General features: G+C 52.9%; 2 protein-coding genes across 7 annotated transcripts; one reads left to right on the forward strand and one right to left on the reverse strand.

Moving 5' to 3' along the window:
• Nucleotides 1-738: 738 nt before the first annotated feature.
• RPS21 (ribosomal protein S21) lies at nt 739-1,784 on the forward strand (the record flags this gene model as incomplete). 2 transcript variants are annotated; one of them, XM_080925001.1, is made up of 6 exons in its annotated part: nt 739-818; nt 975-1,037; nt 1,166-1,229; nt 1,353-1,424; nt 1,570-1,625; nt 1,717-1,784. In XM_080925001.1, exons 2-6 carry the CDS (start codon nt 988-990, stop codon nt 1,724-1,726), a joined length of 252 nt encoding a protein of 83 aa, XP_080781127.1. In that variant the 5' UTR covers nt 739-818; nt 975-987. The 2 variants fall into 2 exon arrangements, with proteins under 2 accessions (XP_080781127.1, XP_080781128.1); XM_080925002.1 differs by lacking the exon at nt 1,717-1,784 and having other exon boundaries at nt 1,570-1,629.
• Nucleotides 1,785-1,916: 132 nt separating this feature from the next.
• On the reverse strand, nt 1,917-14,838 carry CABLES2 (Cdk5 and Abl enzyme substrate 2; the record flags this gene model as incomplete). Of its 5 annotated transcripts, none has more annotated exons than XM_080925809.1 (10): nt 1,917-3,537; nt 3,632-3,847; nt 4,022-4,128; nt 4,702-4,805; nt 5,162-5,327; nt 5,746-5,854; nt 6,682-6,759; nt 7,732-7,824; nt 7,937-8,008; nt 14,483-14,838. In XM_080925809.1, 10 exons carry the CDS (start codon nt 14,836-14,838, stop codon nt 3,222-3,224), a joined length of 1,617 nt encoding a protein of 538 aa, XP_080781935.1. In that variant the 3' UTR covers nt 1,917-3,221. The 5 variants fall into 5 exon arrangements, with proteins under 5 accessions (XP_080781935.1, XP_080781936.1, XP_080781937.1 ...); XM_080925811.1 differs by having other exon boundaries at nt 3,264-3,537; nt 3,643-3,847; XM_080925810.1 differs by lacking the exon at nt 7,937-8,008.
• Between the last annotated feature and the right edge of the window lie 3,794 nt (nt 14,839-18,632).

Here is an 18,632-nt window from a genome sequence, read left to right on the forward strand (position 1 = left end):
AGTAGCCTCGTCAACAAGGGGCTTACTGTGCACGATGGTGACTGTGGTGTGGAAACTTTCTTTTTAAGGCAGACACCAACTATGTAGAGTGGCCTCAAACAGATATCCATCTGCCTCGGTATCTCGAATGTTGAGATTAATGGCGTGCTCTCTCGGACCAGACTCCCTTCCCTAGGCGTGTAGACCGCGTGGTGGCTGGAGGCGGAGAAGCAGGGTAGGGCCTGGCGAGAGGGGCAGAGAGCCTGGGGTGAGGGGAGGTAGAATAGCAAGGACGCAGTTCAGTTCTCAGGATGGGTAGGAGATTTTTGAAGAGAACGAATGTGCAGCGGGAAGCCAGCGGTGCAGCTCATTTGACCCGACCTCAGTTTCCCCTTCTAAGGATTGGGCTTCCCGTCCCCGCCTCCCTCCGCCAAACTCCGAGGCTGTGGCGACGGCTCCCCGCCCGGACCCTCTGGCGTCGGCGTTCAGCGCCGCTCCGCTCCGACGCCCTTCCAACCCTCCTGGTCAGCCTGCAGAGACACCAAGTGCAACCCAACTGGCGGAGAACGGAGGGGCAGGACTCTGCGATGGAGGCGGAGCCTGAGAAAAGAGGTGTGTCTTGGTTGGAGGCGGAACCAGGGACCTACGTAATTTGTAAAGAACAGCCCGGGCTTCTTTGCACCGGAAGCGGAAGTAAAAGCTCACAAACACACCTCCGGTATGGTGGATACAGTCAACCTGACCCGGAAGCATTTACCGACGACCCGCCCCTCCTGCACAATAGTGTTGCGTGAGAACGAGGCACTTCCTTTCTGCGCTCTCGCTGAACTGGTGAACAGGTAGGCCGTGCGGCGGGCGCGAGCTAGGCCGGGTCGGGCGCGGTCTCATGGCCGGGAGCGCTCGGAGGTGGGGGTGGGAGGGCATGGGTCTGGCTGGGGCCACAGACTCGGTGTGTGGGCCTGACCAGCCTTATGACCGGCGTGGTGACTCTGCAGGGACGGCCTCAGGATGCAGAACGACGCCGGCGAGTTTGTAGATCTCTATGTGCCGCGGAAATGGTGAGCTTCTGCGGCTCTTGCTTATCGGTCCGCGCGGCCCCGTCTTTCTTGCGCCCACTTTGCCCCATTCCCTTTCATCCATTGTCCTTTCGCGACCTATTACACGCACTGTGTTTTTCTTTACTTAGCTCCGCGAGCAACCGCATCATTGCTGCCAAGGACCACGCGTCCATCCAGATGAACGTGGCCGAGGTGAGCTGGGAACCCGACGGTGAGGCTAGTCCCCGAGGGCAGGAATACTGGAGCAGTTAGGTCCGAGTGCCTGGCTCTGGTATGGGTGGGACCGAATCTCCCAACCTCTTTTTGTCTTTCCAGGTTGACAGGTGCACAGGTCGGTTTAACGGCCAGTTTAAAACCTACGGCATCTGCGGGGCCATTCGCAGGATGGTGAGTTGTTTCACCACATGTATCTGCCAATATTTGAGCTGTGATGGTGGTGTCCCTTTCTTGGGTGTGGTCGTGTATGCTCTGCCCTGCTAAGCAGGGAACCAGCTTTGTGTGGATACTCATGTGTTTATTTTTAATTTTAAAGGGCGAGTCAGATGATTCTATCCTCCGATTGGCTAAGGCTGATGGAATTGTCTCAAAGTAAGTGGAAGGGAATCTCACCTTGGGGTTGAGTGTCTTAGGATTCCCCAAGAGACACAGCTTGTAATTATTTTTTTTTCCCCTTTGTTAGGAACTTTTGAGCAGAAGAAATCAGGAACAAATTTGTTATAAATAAAAATAAGTACCTGTGATGGCTAAGTCTGCTTTGACTATGTTCTTATCGAGACCAGAAAAGGGGCAGCACACTTAAAAGGAGGCAAGGAAGCATGTTGCAAAAACAAGTTTTACTTTAAGAAAAACATTTTAACATCTTCCATTCAAAATCTACCAGACACACACAGCATTCTGAGGTCAGACACTCTCACACAGCTTTGTCCCATTGAGTGCTGAGGGTGCAGCACCAGGTCTGTGGCATTGGGTCACAGTCCAGCTGGACGCCATGGATACACCTCAGATTTCTGGACTAACGGATGTATGTGGTGGTCAGCCTGCCATTTAGTTTAAAGGTTGGCTTTGTTGTAACAGTGCTCAATACCACACATCTGCAGCTCTTAGCATTGTTGAGGGCAGGAAGAACAGTGCACCAAGTTTGGTAAAGTGAGTACTACATAAATATAGAAGCTTAAATTATGGTTTGCCAGCTCTAACATAGATCTAGATGTACTGTCTGGGTATGTCCCCCAAGGATAGCCCTTCAGTCAGCTGTATTCAAAAGTTCATTTTAAACAAGGGCTGCCCTGAAGGTGACCCATTTGCAGGATCACTGTCTTACACTCAAAGATGCTCTAAGGATTCAACAGACCAGTATAAGCTTAGACAGGGTAAAGGGCTGGTAATTTACTATCCTTCAAGGCTCCAGTTTAAGCTGCTACTGATGCACTAGGCCTAGGTGGGTAATGTCAGGCTTGAGGGTGAACATTTCTAGGAAGAGTGGCTGTGGAACTGGCATCTGCCAGGCTGGTGACCAGTTTGTAGGGAAGACGAACAAGCCTGGGAAGGCAGACGATGGCTCTTGTCTGGTACCAGCAGGGAGACAGTAGCAGTCAGTATGCAGGCAAGCTGGCTTAGATGGCATCTATTAGGAGTGTTTTAAATGGCAGGGCTTAGTACCTTCCTGCTTGAGGATCAAGCATGGTTCAGAGTCAGCAGCAGGCTTTAGTGGGCCAGCTTCTGTTCCCATAGAGACTAAATCTCAATAATACCTTTTCTCCATCATGATATTGCTCAGAAAAGTCAAGAGCCCACAGTTAGTGGTTGTCTTAAATGGTCCAGTACCACAGGGAAAAGTTCTGGCAGGGACAAGGGTGGTGTTGGCCAAACACTGCATGGGTTTCACAGTGGCAGATGCTTTAACAAGGTCCAGTGTGAGCACTCAGAATGGGGTCAAGGTGTTTGCCCTTTCCTGTATCTTGACAAAGTGCTGATGGTGAACTCTGCCTGGGTGGAGGCACAGAAGACGGAAGCCTGGCAATTCCAGCATGTTCAGAAGGTGGATACCTGGGTCTCTACAGGAATGGTTTCATGGCTAGGCAAAATGAAAGCTGGATCTCAGGATTCACAACATAAACCAGGCTGGTCTCAGGCACAAGAAAAGCAAATCAAGCCTCACACTGTTCACTTGCTTCAGGAAAATCCTCAACAGGGTCTCATGGTGGAGGTGTGGTGTACTCCAAAATAAAAGCAGTGTCTTTCAAAGGAAGCCAAGAGCCATGGGCTGTGAGGAGCAAGTGCAGTTTCTAGAGGGACAGGGACACTAGTCTGCTCTAGCCAAGCTACTGGCCTTCCTCCCTGTGGGGTGCACCGGTCTCGGCTACAACTGCTGGGTGAGGCGTCTATAGTGAGGTAACACTTGGTTCTCGGGGAGGTACAGGGCCAGTTCCAAAGCCACAAGCACCGTAAACTCAAATCCAATGAGATCTTTCCTGTTGAACCGGAACCTTTCCTCCAGCTTCTGCAGTGAAGGAAGCAAAGGGTCAGTGGGTTAGTTCCATCTGTGGTCCCCACCTAAGGCTCAGCGCCTAGCGGGTTGCTCATGCTGTGCACACCTCACACTCACGTCAATAAGCTGCTTCACTTCACTCTTGCGGAGGTCACTGCTGATCTTGGCAGCCAACAGAACACAGGCGCCAGCACACAGTTTGCGGTTCTGTTTGTTGAGCTTGCCCTGCAGTGCAAGCTTCTCAAAGTACACATAGGCCATGGACACTGTCACAGGCTCCAGGCTGCACTCTTCAGAGAGGTTCCGCATCTCCCGTTTTAAACTGTGGGTGGGATGGGAGTCATGTTCCCTGGGGCAAGTCTATATCATGAGACTGATGAAGTAGCAGCCACCCTTCCATGGCTATGCCATGGGCTGTGGGCTGTTAGCACACAAGGAGAAAGCCCGGAGCCAGGTTAGGTGGTTGGGGATGGGTATCTGCCTGGCCCGCTCTTACCTTCTAATTTTGCTCAATGTCAGTTTGATGTGAGGGAACTTCTCCCTGAAGGTCTCGTTCATGTCCTTTTTGAGGTCTGCAGGCTTCACATACTCTATGACGGTGGTCTATAACAGAAGTAGAGGTAGGTGGAGGCAAGATGCTGGAGAGGAGATGCCCTGTAGCTGGATTTACAGACAGCATGTGGGGCTTCAGAGAGGTGCCTGCATTTCTGAGGATAAAATGGCTCTGAGTTTGTCTGTCCTCTGGATAGGCCCAGCCTGCCAGGCATTCAGAGCTGACCCCAGGAGATGTCCGGCATGACTGGCTATCCTGCTTTGGCACATCACCCTTGCCTATGATCCTTCCCTCTACCTGTTGGTGGTGGGTGGAGACAAGGCACCCTGGGATGGCTGTTCTGAGTTTCTGATGTGGAGAGGTACCCACTCAAGTGTATTCCTTTTTTTTTTTTTTTTTTTTTTTTGAAAGATTTATTTATTTTTGAGTGCACTGTCACTGTCTTCAGACGCACCAGAAGAGGGCATCAGATCTCATTACAGATGGTTGTGAGCCACCATGTGGTTGCTGGGCTTTGAACTCAGAACCTCTAGAAGAGCAGCCGGTGCTCTAACCACTGAGCCATCTCTGCAGCCCCCTGTGTGCTCCTTGAACCTAAACTTGGTTAGGGTTATGGAGCTCACCATGTATGAAGCAAAGATGAGCACACGCTTGTGCTTCCCACATGGCCACTGTGGGTCATCCAGGAGGTTGGGATTGTATTCCAGTGCATCTCCCCCGTCGCTTCCTGTAGGCAGAGGCAGCTACTGACACCCTAGATCTCGATCAGAACCCCACACCATCCCTCTCCCACTGTAGCAAATGAAGAGGCATGACAGCAAGCCTCCCAGGTTTGAGAGGGGCTCCAGGTCAAAGGCCAGAGCGTGGGTACAAGAAATGACGTCTGGACAGAGCTCTCTTCCCACACTGAGCCTCTCCTGCCTGACTCGGGCAGAGCCCAGGGCCACACTACCTGGGATCCTTTCCTCTGAGAAGCCTCAGTGCACAGGCATGAGTGTGGCTTACCCTGCTGTCTGCCCCACCACTGTGCCTAGCCCAGTGCTACTGCCTCCCTTGTGTGATGGTGAAGGGCATCTTGGCTACCTAGTTCTGTGCCAGCTGGTGTTGACTTGGTAGGCACAGGTTTGTGTCTTGAACCTGGTGGAGCCCGGGGAATGCTGGGCCGAGGCTGGGGCAGCAAGCCATGGCTGTCATTCTTGTGTGTAACCAGGGCATTAGTAGGGTACAGGAACTTTGCGTAAGACACAACCTAGAAAAGCAATTACATTAGAGCTTAGTCCTTCTCTCCAGGAAGTACAACCAAGTTCTGCTTCCCTCTGCCCTCCGGTGAGAAGCCTGAAGCCATGCTGTTACCCAGTTGGAATGGGCACTCTAAGGTCAGAACACTAGCTTCCATCCCTAACTTGTGATCTGCAGCCGGCTAGTCTCTGTATTGGGAGCCCCTTGGCCTACTGGTGCAGAAGCTAGATGTGGAAAACCCAGGGGAGACAGCTGGGTCACCACAGCTGTCAGTGGCCATATAAGGAGTACTTAGGCCCTTCCTTGGGGTAGCATGAGCCAGCTAGCGACAGGTGTAAAGGGCTGTGGCTTGCTCCCAATACTTGTCTTGATGTGCAGCTCCTGTCTGCCTAACTCTGCTGACCACTGGCTGGCCACAGGGTTCTTGCCTTTCCATCTGCTCCCAGCTCAACGCCTTCCAGTTCAAAGACCATCTCAGAAGAAACAGAAACGCCGCCGGATGGATGCCTCTGCTTCTGGCTGTCCACCCTCAGGTCACTGCAATGTGTGGGAGAGGGAGGGCTGCAGTCCTTCTGCCTGTAGTCAGTGGGTGATGTCGTCCCACAGCAAATCCACATGCTCACCCGCCCACAGAGTGCTCAGCATACAAGGGGATGGCACGACCTTGGAGGTGTGTGACAGGTTTAACCTGAGGGCTACCTGCCTCTCACTCCTGCCCTGTGAATGACAGGGCAGATGCCATCTGTCACAGCACCTGGGAACCACCACTCTGGAACATCCCTGAACACTTACCTGAACTCTGGCTTAAATTTGCTTCCCAGGGGCCTCAATCCCTTCGACTGCAGTCACGCGGCTCAGCAGCTGGCCTGGGAGCCCGAGAACTAGCTGTCTCCCACTCTGCACAGGAGGTGTCTCTGTGCTGACTATTGTTCTGTGGGGTCACACACAACACTGCCCCACCCCAACAGCTGTTTCCTTCTTCCCTGAACACAATCACTTGGACTGGTTACAAGGTTATAGTAGCATATTTGAGAGAGGTTCAGGAATATTTCAGTCAACCTATATATAAGCCAACCTATATGTAGCCTGCCTATCTATCTATCTATCTATCTATCTATCTATCTATCTATCTATCTATACATTTACACACACACACACACACACACACACACACACGGTTTGAACAGAACCCATGGCTCTGGGGAATAAGAGCATGGAATGCATGTTCCTGGGCTGTAGTGGGAGATGATATGCTAACCCCATGAGTCTAAGGACCCAGCCTACACTCAAGAGCTGGGCTGCCTTGTGGGCTGGGCCCAGCAGGACCAGAGTTGATCTGTGTCCGCAGTGTGGGCTTTTCTTACCTGATCCGTAGGCCCTCTCCATAGGGCAGAACTGAGAAGGCTGCACACAGGGACCGCTTGGCACAGATGAGTACAATCCTGTGGGAGGCCCAGGTCAGAGCAGGGCAGGAACTCTGTCCTGTCTACATTTGGGTGATGGAAACTGATTCAGGAAGTCAGGCCTGGCATCTTAGCACTTGGGCCATAGAGCTCATATTTCTTGGGAGCACAGGTCACTCAGAAAAGAACAGCCTCATTTGCATAAACAGAGGGTACAGGAAGGCGCCAAAGTTTATCAGAGTCCAGACAAATGCAAGGCCTACTGCTACTAGAGAGCACCCAGATCTCAGCTATTTAGGGGGCTTAGGACTGGGTCCCTGGGATGCTCAAAGCTGTAACCATAGCCACCGTACTGTCCTAGTACTTGGGATTTGCAGGGAGCTACCTCTGGCCAGGCCCTGCAGCAACATTTCCTGAGGACACTTACCAGGGTGACCTATAGTGAGGAAGGGGGACTCTGGCGTCAGAGTGACTGGTAATGTGTTACCAAGGGACATACCCAAAGCTCTCTCCTGCACCAGTGAAGACAGACGCTGCTGCCCAGAGTCTAGCCTAGCACTGTTCCGGGGAGCCAGATACCAGTTTGAGTTAAGCTTCCCATATGCCCACTGATATACCACATCTCCTGTTGTGTCCCCAATGTGGATCTTTGTGCTGCCAAGTATAACCATGCCTGATCCTGTATATGCTCCCCAAATATTGCCACACCTTATATCCTGGGTACACATGCATTTTTGCCTTTCCTGATCTCTAATTCTGAACACTTGTGTCCAGCTGGTGGCCCTTCTCTGGGATTATACAGCAGTGGCTTGCTGGCCTGGCTATTCAACTAATATATAGGGTCAGGGGACAGGCCACAGGCGATGGAGCAAGTGCCCCATGAATTGATGGTGCTGCTGTCAATAAGGGCAGGGCCCGGATCTCATATTTCTGGCCTCCAGAGATATGGCCTGGTCCCACAGTGTAGGGAGCACAGTGGGCAGTCCCAGGCCAGGCCCTACACACTCTTACCTGCTGTTCTTTGTGTCATACTGCCTCATGTTCTTGATGAAGTGGGTTTTCTTCAGGCCTTTGTGTCTTGGTGATCCAGATGCATGCTTGGTTCTGTAAGGTAAAAAGCAGGTCGTTCTTGCCCTCCTTGGGCCTTCTTGTGGCTCCTGGGGTCAGAGGCAGTTGGAGCTCAGGGCCTTGGAGCAGGGGCAGGTAGGGTGTATACCTCTGCACCGAGGCACATCCCACTGCATCTTCCAGAAACTCAAGGGAACAGCGCTGAGATGTGACTCGTCTCCTGTAGGAAGACATCATGGCCTCAGAAGAGACAACACACAGACTCCAGGAAGCCTTTGCAGCAGGTCCCTGAGCAGGACTGAGCTAGTGTGGGAACGTGCAGTAGGGCAGCATGGGGGTCCTTTTCCTTGTCACAAGGTTGCCAGCCTTTCCTAAGGGAAAACATCTAGGGGGCTGGAGAGAGACGGCTCAGCGGCTAAGAGCACTGGCTGCTCTTCCAGAGGTCCTGAGTTCAAATCCCAGCAACCACATGGTGGCTCACAACCATCTGTAATGAGATCTGATGCCCTCTTCTGGTGTGTCTGAGGACAGCTACAGTGTATTTATTATATAATAAATAAATAAATCTTAAATAAAACAAAATAGGGTCTCATGTGCTCCAGACTGTCCACAAACTCAATAGGCAGCTGCAAATTAGCCTTGAATTCCTAATCTTCAGCTTCCACTGCTGCCTGTTGGGATTACACAGAAAAGCAACTCCTTCAAAAGCCATTCACCCACGTACCATAACTTCCTGTTAGTCACCAGGATTACTGTCTTGGCATGAATCATTGAAACAAAGGGTCACAAAATGCCATGATTCAGTCACTTCACATGTGTGCATTTGATTACATGCATCTAATGTTGAAGATCTTGAGTCTCACACATGGTAGGCAAGTTGCTTTACCACTAAGTTAGACTCCAGCCCTCGCAATCACCCATCAAATGCACCTGAGGATTAGTGATGTAAGCCAAACATTCTCACTAGTCCTCACTCCAAGCGAGTCCTGAAAGTAGGTATCTGGCCAGGGAATTCACCAGGTCATACAGTCTGAGGCTTCCCAAACAGAAGCTGGAACACTTATGAGCCACCCTCCTCCTGCCTGGACCTCAGCAATTGTGCAGGCATTTTGAAATAAAGAGCTGAGCCATGTGCCTGTGGGATGACTGCACGAGGGGCTGCCTCCTGAAGACCCAGCACTGCTAACAGTCTGCCCTGGGCAAGACGTGTGGCCCCTTCGGACAAGCTCAAAGCAGCCAAAGGACTCCCCAGGCCACACGGCCACCAAGGCACAGACACTGGTTCTCCTCTCTCTTCCCTGTACCAGGCAGGATCCGTGGGTAATCCTGGTCTGCACCAAAAACATTCTGAAAGTGCAGCAGCTGAGATCAAGTACTGCCGCACAGCACTGTTAGGAAACCACCCACTCAGAGCAATGGCGGAGAAGGTAGTGCAGGGGATGGCGTAGCGGCAGAGATGGGGATGATGGTGTCTCTGCAATGTGGGTTTGAGTGTTACTGGTGGGGAACTGTCAGTGGTGCCAGCAGCTAAAGTGCCTCAGTTGCACTAACTGTTGCTACGTGTACAGAGTCCTTGTGTCTCAGTTGCACTAACTGCTGTTACACGTACATAGTGTCCTTGTTCCTCACTTTGTACCAAGCTCCTCACAGAGCACAAAGTGGCTATGTCACAGTTAAAAAGCCTCCAGTGGTGTTGGCAGCCAGCGGGTGAAGGCATACTAAAGACAGAGGTGAGGTGAGCCTGATATCCAGAGACTTCCAGGTACTGGAGAGGAAAGCTCAGGCTGGCACTGAGCCAGAGCTCTTTTGCAACACTAGAGGCTTCACTGACTTGTGGATATGTCCCATGCAACTAAGCAAGCCCAAGTTCTTTGATCAATGAGTCCTCTAGCTGGACCTGGAAATCCAACCACGAGCCTCTGACACGCCAGAGGTCTAAGGCACTGCAGCTCAGAAATGCTTCTTCTTGAGGACAAGAAAAATATCACATCAGGCATGAGATGAGGAAAGGAAGGATCATATGAAGAAGCCTGAATACCTTTTGTATTGGCCCCTGTAGATCTGATCATGCCTCATAAGAAACAGGTCCTTTGGGCTGGAGAGATGGCTCAGTGGTTAAGAGCACTGACTGCTCTTCCAGAGGTCCTGAGTTCAAATGCCAGCAACCACATGGTGGCTCACAACCATCTGTAATGGGATCAGATGCCCTCTTCTTGTGTGTTTGAAGACAGCTACAATGTACTCACATACATGGAATAAATAAATAACTCTAAACCCAGGTTTTTCACACTGAGATGCTGGAGGGAGTATGTGCCCCACCCCATAATCCGTATGTTAACCCTAGGACCTCAGAACATAACTGAGCTCTGAGATATGGTTGGAGATAAGAGATTACCTTATTGAGTGGGGTGGCCCTTAATCCAGTGCGACTGGTGTCTTTAAGATTAGGGCATAGACACACAGCGGGAGGATCATGTGATGACAAAGGAGGACAAGTCTATGAGGGTGCGGTCTCAAAGGGAGCCTGCCACACCTTCTTGGGCTTCTGGCTTCCAGAATGTGAGAAATAAAAGTCTGCTGTTTGGGGCTGGAGAGACAGCTCTGTGGTTAAGAACGCTGGTTACTCTTCCAGAAAACCTAGATTCAATTCCTAGCACCTACATGGTGACTCACTACCATCTGTAACTCCAGTTCTAAGGGATCAAACACTATTTTGACCCCTGTGGATACTAAGCAAACACATAGCATATAGACATACAAGTAAGCCACCCATAAATATAATTTACTAGCCCATTGTCTGCAGGGGCTTTGGAATGGCTCTAGACTTCATCTGTGTAAGAAGGTGCTCCCAGGTTACCCTGCAGGATTGCATAGTACTCCCAGAGGTAATTATCTAGGTGAAACCAGGTGGCTGATCACAGCCTTAAGGATCTCATTTGCAAGTCCTCAGAGACAGTGTGGGCGAGCTGTGGCAGATCTTTCCTCAGGTGCCTGGCTTGCTCTTCCTGATATTTTCTGGTCCCTTTAGGGATGTCACGCTCCCTTGGGAGCGTGCACAGTGTTCCTAGTTGGTCCAACATCTTGTTCCCTGTGGTTTTCTTCTCCCTCACAAGCATGCTATCTGTAAATCCAATCATCAGAACTGTAACAGGTAGGCACTACTCTTAGTTTCAGATAGGGAAACGGAGGCACACAGCCATTCAACTTGTCTGAAATCCAACAGCTGGCAACAGAGAAGTAGAGACCCATGTGAGCTCAGCTACTCTGAGGAAGGGCCAGGTTCTTCTGGTGCAGACGCCATGCTCTATAGACAAGACAGGATCACACCTCACAGTGTGCCCTGAACTGACCCTACTGGGAACCAGTTGTGCTGGCCAGCATAAGGGTCGACATGTGGGATGTCTGTACATGATGCCTGATACGACACTCTAACGTAGCAACGGGTGTCTTGGTAAGGAGATGGCTGAGGAGGATATGAGAAGACCCAGGGCTGCTCTCTGGAGTGTAAGGTGGCCATGTACTGTGTATGTCCACAAACACACACAGGAAGCTGCACAGACTCCTGTACTGTTCACATGTGCCTTGCAACTCAATTTGAAAATGGCCAAAAGTGGATAAACACTGAGGAACAATCTGGACTTTGTGTTGCCTCAGCTGACACTTTCCAGACAACTAAGCAAGTCCAACTATGGCAGACCTGAGCTCAGTGCCTCATGCTGCAGATAAATACAGGACAGTGCCTGCTCTGGCTCCATGTGCGACATGTGATGTCGGCCGGGGGTCAGGAGTGAGACGGAGGTGCTAAGAGGGCTTAGCAGTTCAGCTGTCCTAACAGCTCAGATCTGCCTCTTAGCAACTCTGCTTCCACTTCAGTCCACAACCACTTCAGTCAGTACCTGAAACCTAACTACAGACCTTGAAAACAGCATCTGGTATGTGACAGGCTACCTTACTTGGTGACTTGGGAGATGGGGAGAGGTCTAGGCAGGACCATCTTCCCATGGTTTCGATTCTGTGTCAATTAGGGATCCAGGAAGAGTGGATTGGTTGTGCAGGCTTGGGGCAGACTCAGGAGCCACCTGCCACATGACAGGTTGCAGAGAAGCCCCATCCTGGGCAGCGCCCAGGAGCCTCCCCTGCTAAGGAAGCACAGGCCACAACAATATTCCCAGCACTCCATGTGGAGGCCTGTGGTCTAGCAGCTTCACAGAGAAAGAATGGGGCCTCAGAGGCAGGGTCAGCAACTGGGCTGTCCCTGAGAACTGACTACTCCAGTGGTTTTCAGCCCCTAGTGAGTGGATTCTGGGCAGAGATTAATACCAGGCTGCCAAGTGGCTCACTGGCTTCTCTAAGTGGCTCAGGTGCTACTTAGGGCTGGCTGAGGCCCCTCTTCCAGATCAAAGCAGAACAAAGCCTCCTGCCTCTGGGCTATGCCCAGCTCTCTGATGGTGGGTGCAATTAGGTTGCAATTTGCAAAGTCATTTGGCATGGGGACTTTCCCTCCCCTTCATTTCTCCGGCAGGTATTAAGCAGGGCTGTGGTGAGTTGAAGTAGTTCCCCAAAAAGATCCGTCAGAAGCCCTGGTTAGAGGCCTTAGTTGCAGACAGTCTAAGAAGGGATGAAGGTGAACAGAGGACAACACACAGGGACGAGGAGAGGGATCAACAGAGCCTGAGCACCCAAGGCCTGAGGAAGCTGTACACCGTCAGAGGGACCCCCAGGTTGCAGCTTGACCTTCAGTGACAGGCATCCAGGGATGGGGGAAAAAGTGCTGCTGTTGAGAACTACCAGGCTTGTGTCCTTTGTCACCATGGCCTTGGAGGTGCACACACTGACTTTCTAAGCGGGAAGCAGCAATGGACAAGTAGCTGGAACTCCGAACCTGACCACAGGCTCTAGAGATGAGCCTACTCCCAGGCATGCAGGAAAAAGGACAATACGGCTCTAAGAGTCCTGTGCAGAAACCCAGCAGACTCTGTCTCTTGCTACCAAACACTCCTGATAGCCCAAAGTGGAACTAGCATCAACTTTACTGAGTCCCTAGTATCTTGGGACCTCAAGGAGAAAGGGCTTCTTGTCAGCCTATTCCGCAGGGCAAGAGACTGAGGCTGTAAGAGACCCACTAGCTGCCCAAGGTCACAGAGCTACTGGACAGAGGAAGGCTGGTGTGCACTCACTGTGACACAGCCTTCAGGAGGCTGGCCACTGTTGTCCTCCTGCTGAGGGCTGTGACCACAGAAGGATAACAACTCTCTAATACCAGGGCAGCGTCAAGAACTCAGAAGTAGAGCCCCAGAAGATGTCCACCACAGAAGGGGATCAGAATGAAGTGGGGTAGAACTAGGAAGGAGGGCAAGGCTGGCTGGCTGGAAGAGCTAGGGTAGCGGGGGTACCAAAGGGAGCCTCACCCACAAACATTTCACCTGCCTTTCACAAGGGGTCCAGCTAACACACCGGGACAAATGGCCCCTTGTCCCCAGTGGAACCCTCTGTCCCGTAGAGAAGCATGACCTGGCCCTACCTGTAGGCTAAGGCTGTGACAGAAAGTTGAGGCCCTTCTGGCCACACGTGATGCAGGGTCAGATGTCAAACAACTTTTCCCACCACACCTGGGATCCACCCAGCAAGAGCTTGGACGTATAGCAGCAGGGTCTTCCTGGAAAGGACTGCAGTGTCCTCTGCCCAGCTCCTGTTATCACTCTTCAGGTGAAGGCCGAGAATGCAAAAGGGGGCTGAGCAGGCTGAGACCGACCTGGTGGCTGGGCCATCTGGGAAGTGGGCACGGCCTGAGGATGGGGGGAATGGTTAGGAGCTGCCCTGGCTAGGCTGTGGGATCCTAGAAATGATCCAGGCAGGGGAGAAAGAACAGTTCCATGTTCCTGAGTCCAGCAGGTGTAGGACAGTGGGGAGGGAGGTCTGGCCAGGTGTATAATAAAGCCGAGAAGGGATGAGACCATGTGGGGTAGGGCGCTGGCATACAAGCTGAGTTGGACACACAGCATGTAAGAAGGGCTCCTGTGTCCTGGTGTTTATAGTACTGATGGAGTGGCCAGGGAAGGGATGTGTTTAGAGCCAATTAGGCTGAAGGAACTCTGAAATCCATGTTCAGGGAACTCTCAAGGTGAAGAACTCCCCATATCCAGGAGCTGACAGCTTCAATGGAACTATTCCCTACATCTGGAGGCTGACCAGCTTCCATCAATCCCAAATTTGTCCTCTGTATCCTGGACTGATGCTGCCACATCACCTCAGTCCCAGTCAAGGGCAGACGGGACTACAGGCCACTCTGACTCTTGCACGCTGCCGTGATGGGCCCTCAAGCACTAGGATGAAGGACCCTTGGCCCACCACCCTGGCTCCTGCATCATGAGCTGAAGAACCTCCTTCCCTAGTCACCCAACACCTTGATCTTGGGCTGGTCATCTTGACTCTTGACTCTGGTTCACCCAGATCTCTGAGAGCTAGCTGGTGGGTCCCAGGTGTGCGGGGTGAATGGACCCGCCTCATTCCAACCATGTCCAGTTCTGCCGAGCTTGTGGCTCACCGGTCAACTACCCTGTGAGCTGGGAGGAGGGACCTGGCTCACCACCGGTGCCCTGAGCTGCCAAGGCCATAGGTCACACACATAGCTGGTTAGGCCTCTTCTAGGCCACCCCGACCCCAGCGTGCAGCCGCCCCCGCCCAGCCCACTCACCTTTGGCGCTGCCCGTCCAGGCTGAGCCCGGCGGGCGCCGTCGTGGGGCTGAGCAGGCCCTGGGGCGCAGGCCTGGCTGGCAGCCCCGGGAGGCCTCCTGGTGGAGCGGGCGGCGGCGCGGGCGCCTCGCGGGCCTCGGTGGGCGGTGGCGGCGGCGGTAGTGGCTTCTCGCCTCCGGAACCAAGGCTCGGGGGCCGTCCGTCCAGGGAGATGTTGTTGAGAAAGAAGAGGGCGGCCTGGCGGCGCCGGGAGTCCCCGCGCCTTCGCGGCGCGGCCGGCGGGTTCCGGGAGGCCGGCGCGGGCCTGGCGGGGCCGGGGGCCGGACCCGGGGCTCCTCCCGCCGCGGCCGCGGCCATGCTCGAGTGCGCCGCCGCGCCGCGCCGCCGCGCAGCTGCCCATTGGCCGCGGCGCGCCTGCATGCAAATACCACCCCGTCACTCCCGCCCATTGGCCGCGGCGCGCCCATATGCAAATGTAGTTCCGCGGTCCCTGCCCATTGGCCGCGGCGCGACAGCATGCAAATAAGACTCCCCTGAGCCCTTCCATTGGCTAGCGAGGTGTGCCGTGCCCCGGCGCTCCTCTGGGGCCTTAGAGATGCTTGTCCTCTGTCGGTTGAAGTTTGGAGTAGCTAAGAGACCGAGCAAGGTTGTTTGGTGCACGACCTGTGTCCTGTTCTCCTGTCCAGGACGTGTGTACAGAGCGCCCTGCAGCGAATGCTCATTATAGGCTGAGGACTCGGAGTGAGGCACAGGCATGGCTACTTGCTCCAAGGGTGTTTCTTCAGCGATGAGGTTCTTCTGACAGGCATCCAGCTATAGGCCACCAGAGCCCACAGCTTCCAGGCTGTACCAGTGGGGCCACCTGGCCTCCTTCACTGACTGCCCATTTATGGTCTGAGGACAGCTGGCACCTTCCTGGGTTACCTCAATTGCAGTATGGATGTGGTCTTGAGTCTTCATGATACTGGAATTCCAGTTTCCTTTTTGGAGGGTGACCAGGACTTCAGTATACAAACCCTTCTTACTCTGTATGTTGGTCTTCACCCGTAGAGAGTCTGGTGTTCGGTGGATCATTGAGGAAGCACAAAAGGAAAATCTCCCTGGTGTTCTTTCTGGTCTATGGTCACTGCCTGTTCTGATCCTGTGTCTGCTGCAGTGGGTGCTGGACTGGAGTTGGTTGAGGGACAGGGATCCTCAGGAATTGGTTTCTTTGGGAGAAGAAGCCATCGGTGGCCCCTCCCTGTTTTCAAGGCTCAGACAAGCTGATTCTGTCAGACACCCCCTTCTCTCCTTTCATTCTTGCTCTGACCCCTTCTCTTCTCCACTGCCTGTTCCGAGATGGCCTCTGCCAGGACCAGTGACAAGGTGGGCAGTCTTCCTGTTTAGTAGAATGCAGGACTTGGTCCAAGTGAGTGGTGGGCACACCCAGAGAGTGTCATTTCTGTGGGGGGGGGGCATGGTATCTGCTGACCTGGTGTGGTGTCCTTCACACTCGGGCTGCTGTTAGCAGCCAGTGTCTGCAAGTGACCAGGGGAGCAACTTGCCTTTCTGAGTTTTGGTCTCCGGCAGCGTGACGTGTTCTCTGAATGGCTAAGCTGCTTTGGGATAGGTAATTGAGAGATGATAGCATCGGGCCTATGGTTCAGCAGGTTTAGGTCCTTGCTGCTAATGTGAACAGGAGAAAAACCAGGCATGCCTGACAGAAGCCACTGTCAAACAGGGATGGCAAGGAGCATTCCCGACAGCTTGCCACAGTGTGGACATGACCCTAGAGCTGGACCCCAGTGTTGGCAGGCATGGTGGGACCTGTGAGGTGCTTGAGGGGCATTTAGGCAGCACTTGGCCTCTTCCTGCATGTGGGAAGACCACAGACCAAATCTGACCAGGATGTCGGACTGCATAGAACAAAATGGTATTTTATTCAATTTTGAAAAAGCTCAAGAAACTTGTAACTGTTTGAACACACACACACACACACACATTTACACATACACCCCCGGCTGGCTGTCCCTTGGAATTCAGTCCTTCTGGCTTCTCAGATGGCAGGTAGGGAGGTCTGCTCAGTGGAGAACAGTACTTTGTCAAGCCCAGGCCTCACCGCACACCAGTGACAGCTTCTCCAGTTCCGGGAGTTTCAGATTCTTACAGCCACACTGAAGCATCTTTTATGCTGTCCCTTCTATCTGGTTTGGCCGCTCCGGCCTTTCTCGCTCAGTTATGGTCAAGTGATTTCTCCCTGGCCTTCACCACAACCTTTTGGCAGGCATCTAGATGCTTATAAGAGCATGCTACAAACTTTGCCTGCTTGGCACACTCCTATTCATCCCTCAGAACCCAAATTTAAACTTTAGGTGCCACCTTCTTTGACCTCCCAAGGCAGCCTCTTTCTTCCTATTACCCCACACTGGACCCTGACTGGGTGCTTTGCAGCCAGTGCCTGTCTTTGCCCTGGAAATGGCAGCTCTTAAACTCCATCCACACAGGGATTTCCCTAAGTTTCCTCAATACCGTCAGGATCCAGTGGCCCAGGGCTGATTCTTAGGCTCAGAGACATTGAGACGCCTTCCTCACTAGCGCCAGGTTAACAGCGAGCAGGGGGTTTGCAGAACATAGAAGCTAATTTTACTTTGTCTTCCTGTCCTTGGATCCAGTTAATTCTGGATCACCTGCCTAAATGGGTCAACGCATCTGACCTCAGCCCTGCCAGCTGCAGAACTGCCACTCATATTTTTCTCTGAGCTCTCCCACATCTGACCAGGTACTCAGTGCGGTGCGTGTGGCCTTCTTTTTCATCCTCTTTGCGGGCCGCATTTCATTTGCCAAGGATCCACAAGGGGGCGCCTGAGACCGCTGGCTGAAGCTTCCTTCCTGGCCTGGAAAAGTCCGCAATGTCTGGGACCTCCAATCGCATCAGGAGGTGGGGGCGTTGCCCAGAAAAGGAAGCAGAGTTAGGCTGGGGCGCCCCTATCCCCGCCCTGACTCCAGGGTTAGCGCAGCCTTCCTACAGGATAGGAAAGGGAGGAACTGCCCAGAGACCTGAGAGGAGGCCTGGCTCACCAGCCCCTCTGGACATAGGCGGAGCTTATGTGCGTGGAGTTATCTTCAGGTTGTGTGGCTTGATTTGTGCGGGCAATAGTCTGTGACAGCTACTTCTGGGCAAACGCAGTGTCCCTTGGTCCGGAGAGTTAGGACTCCCGACAGCTGTTAATGGCGGAGAGGCTGAAGTCCTGCACGTCCCTTGGGCTCCTGGGACCTTCTGCTGATGTTAGGGGTTCCTTCGGTTTCCTCCTCCCTTGGGGTGGCTTCTTGGGGGCTGTGGGGAAGATGAAGTTAGAGTAGACGTGGCATCAGCCGGCTTTTCTGGCTTTCTACTTCTAGGCTCAGGAAAGCTCAACTCAGTCTGTCGGCCGCTCTTGTTCCCAACTAGGTAGTGAACGGCTGAGCCACGAAAGTATGACCGGAGGGCCATTCCTCTCAGAAAGTCTAACTCCAGAGTCTCTCTCCCTGCCACAGTGTGGCCAGGGCTGTGACTACAAGGGAGGGGCATCTGCTCTGGGCAAATAACACCAGGACCTCCTGAGACACTGGGTCTATGCAGCAGACCCGTGACTTTGTGTCAGTAACTCATCGAGCCTCAGTTTCCCCCACGTGTCAAAGCACGTGTCAAGCAGCATCAACTCTACAAGCCGGTCGGAATTATAAGGCGGAGAGGACTACATGAGCCTCCCACTCTACTTGGCCCAAGTTAACCCTGGGATGTGTGACATCCTGCTAGGCAAAGCGGACGACCTTCACAGGACATGCCTATTCTCACTGGCTGCCAGACAGTGTCCTGGAATGGAGAAGCATCCACCCAACTCTAGCTGGGAGGGCTAGGTGGACTGTCTTTCTTACTCAGTGTGAAAGGTGGAAGGTGACTTAGTGGACCACACCCCAGCCCATGTGCACATAGCAGGAAGTGCTTGGAAATGACACTAGCCTCCACTCGGAGCAAACACAGGCTGCGGTCAGTCCCTTTCCGGCAACAATGGCTTATTGTGGTGGCCCCAGCCCAGCCTGCTAAGCTGTAGCCTGGGCAAACATAAGGCACATGAATATTAGCTTAGGTGTTCAAAGACTCACCATTGTGCATTGGAGCAGGAAGTGTCCTG

This window comes from Micromys minutus (assembly GCF_963924665.1).
Source record: "Micromys minutus genome assembly, chromosome: 11".
Lineage (NCBI taxonomy): Eukaryota > Metazoa > Chordata > Mammalia > Rodentia > Muridae > Micromys > Micromys minutus.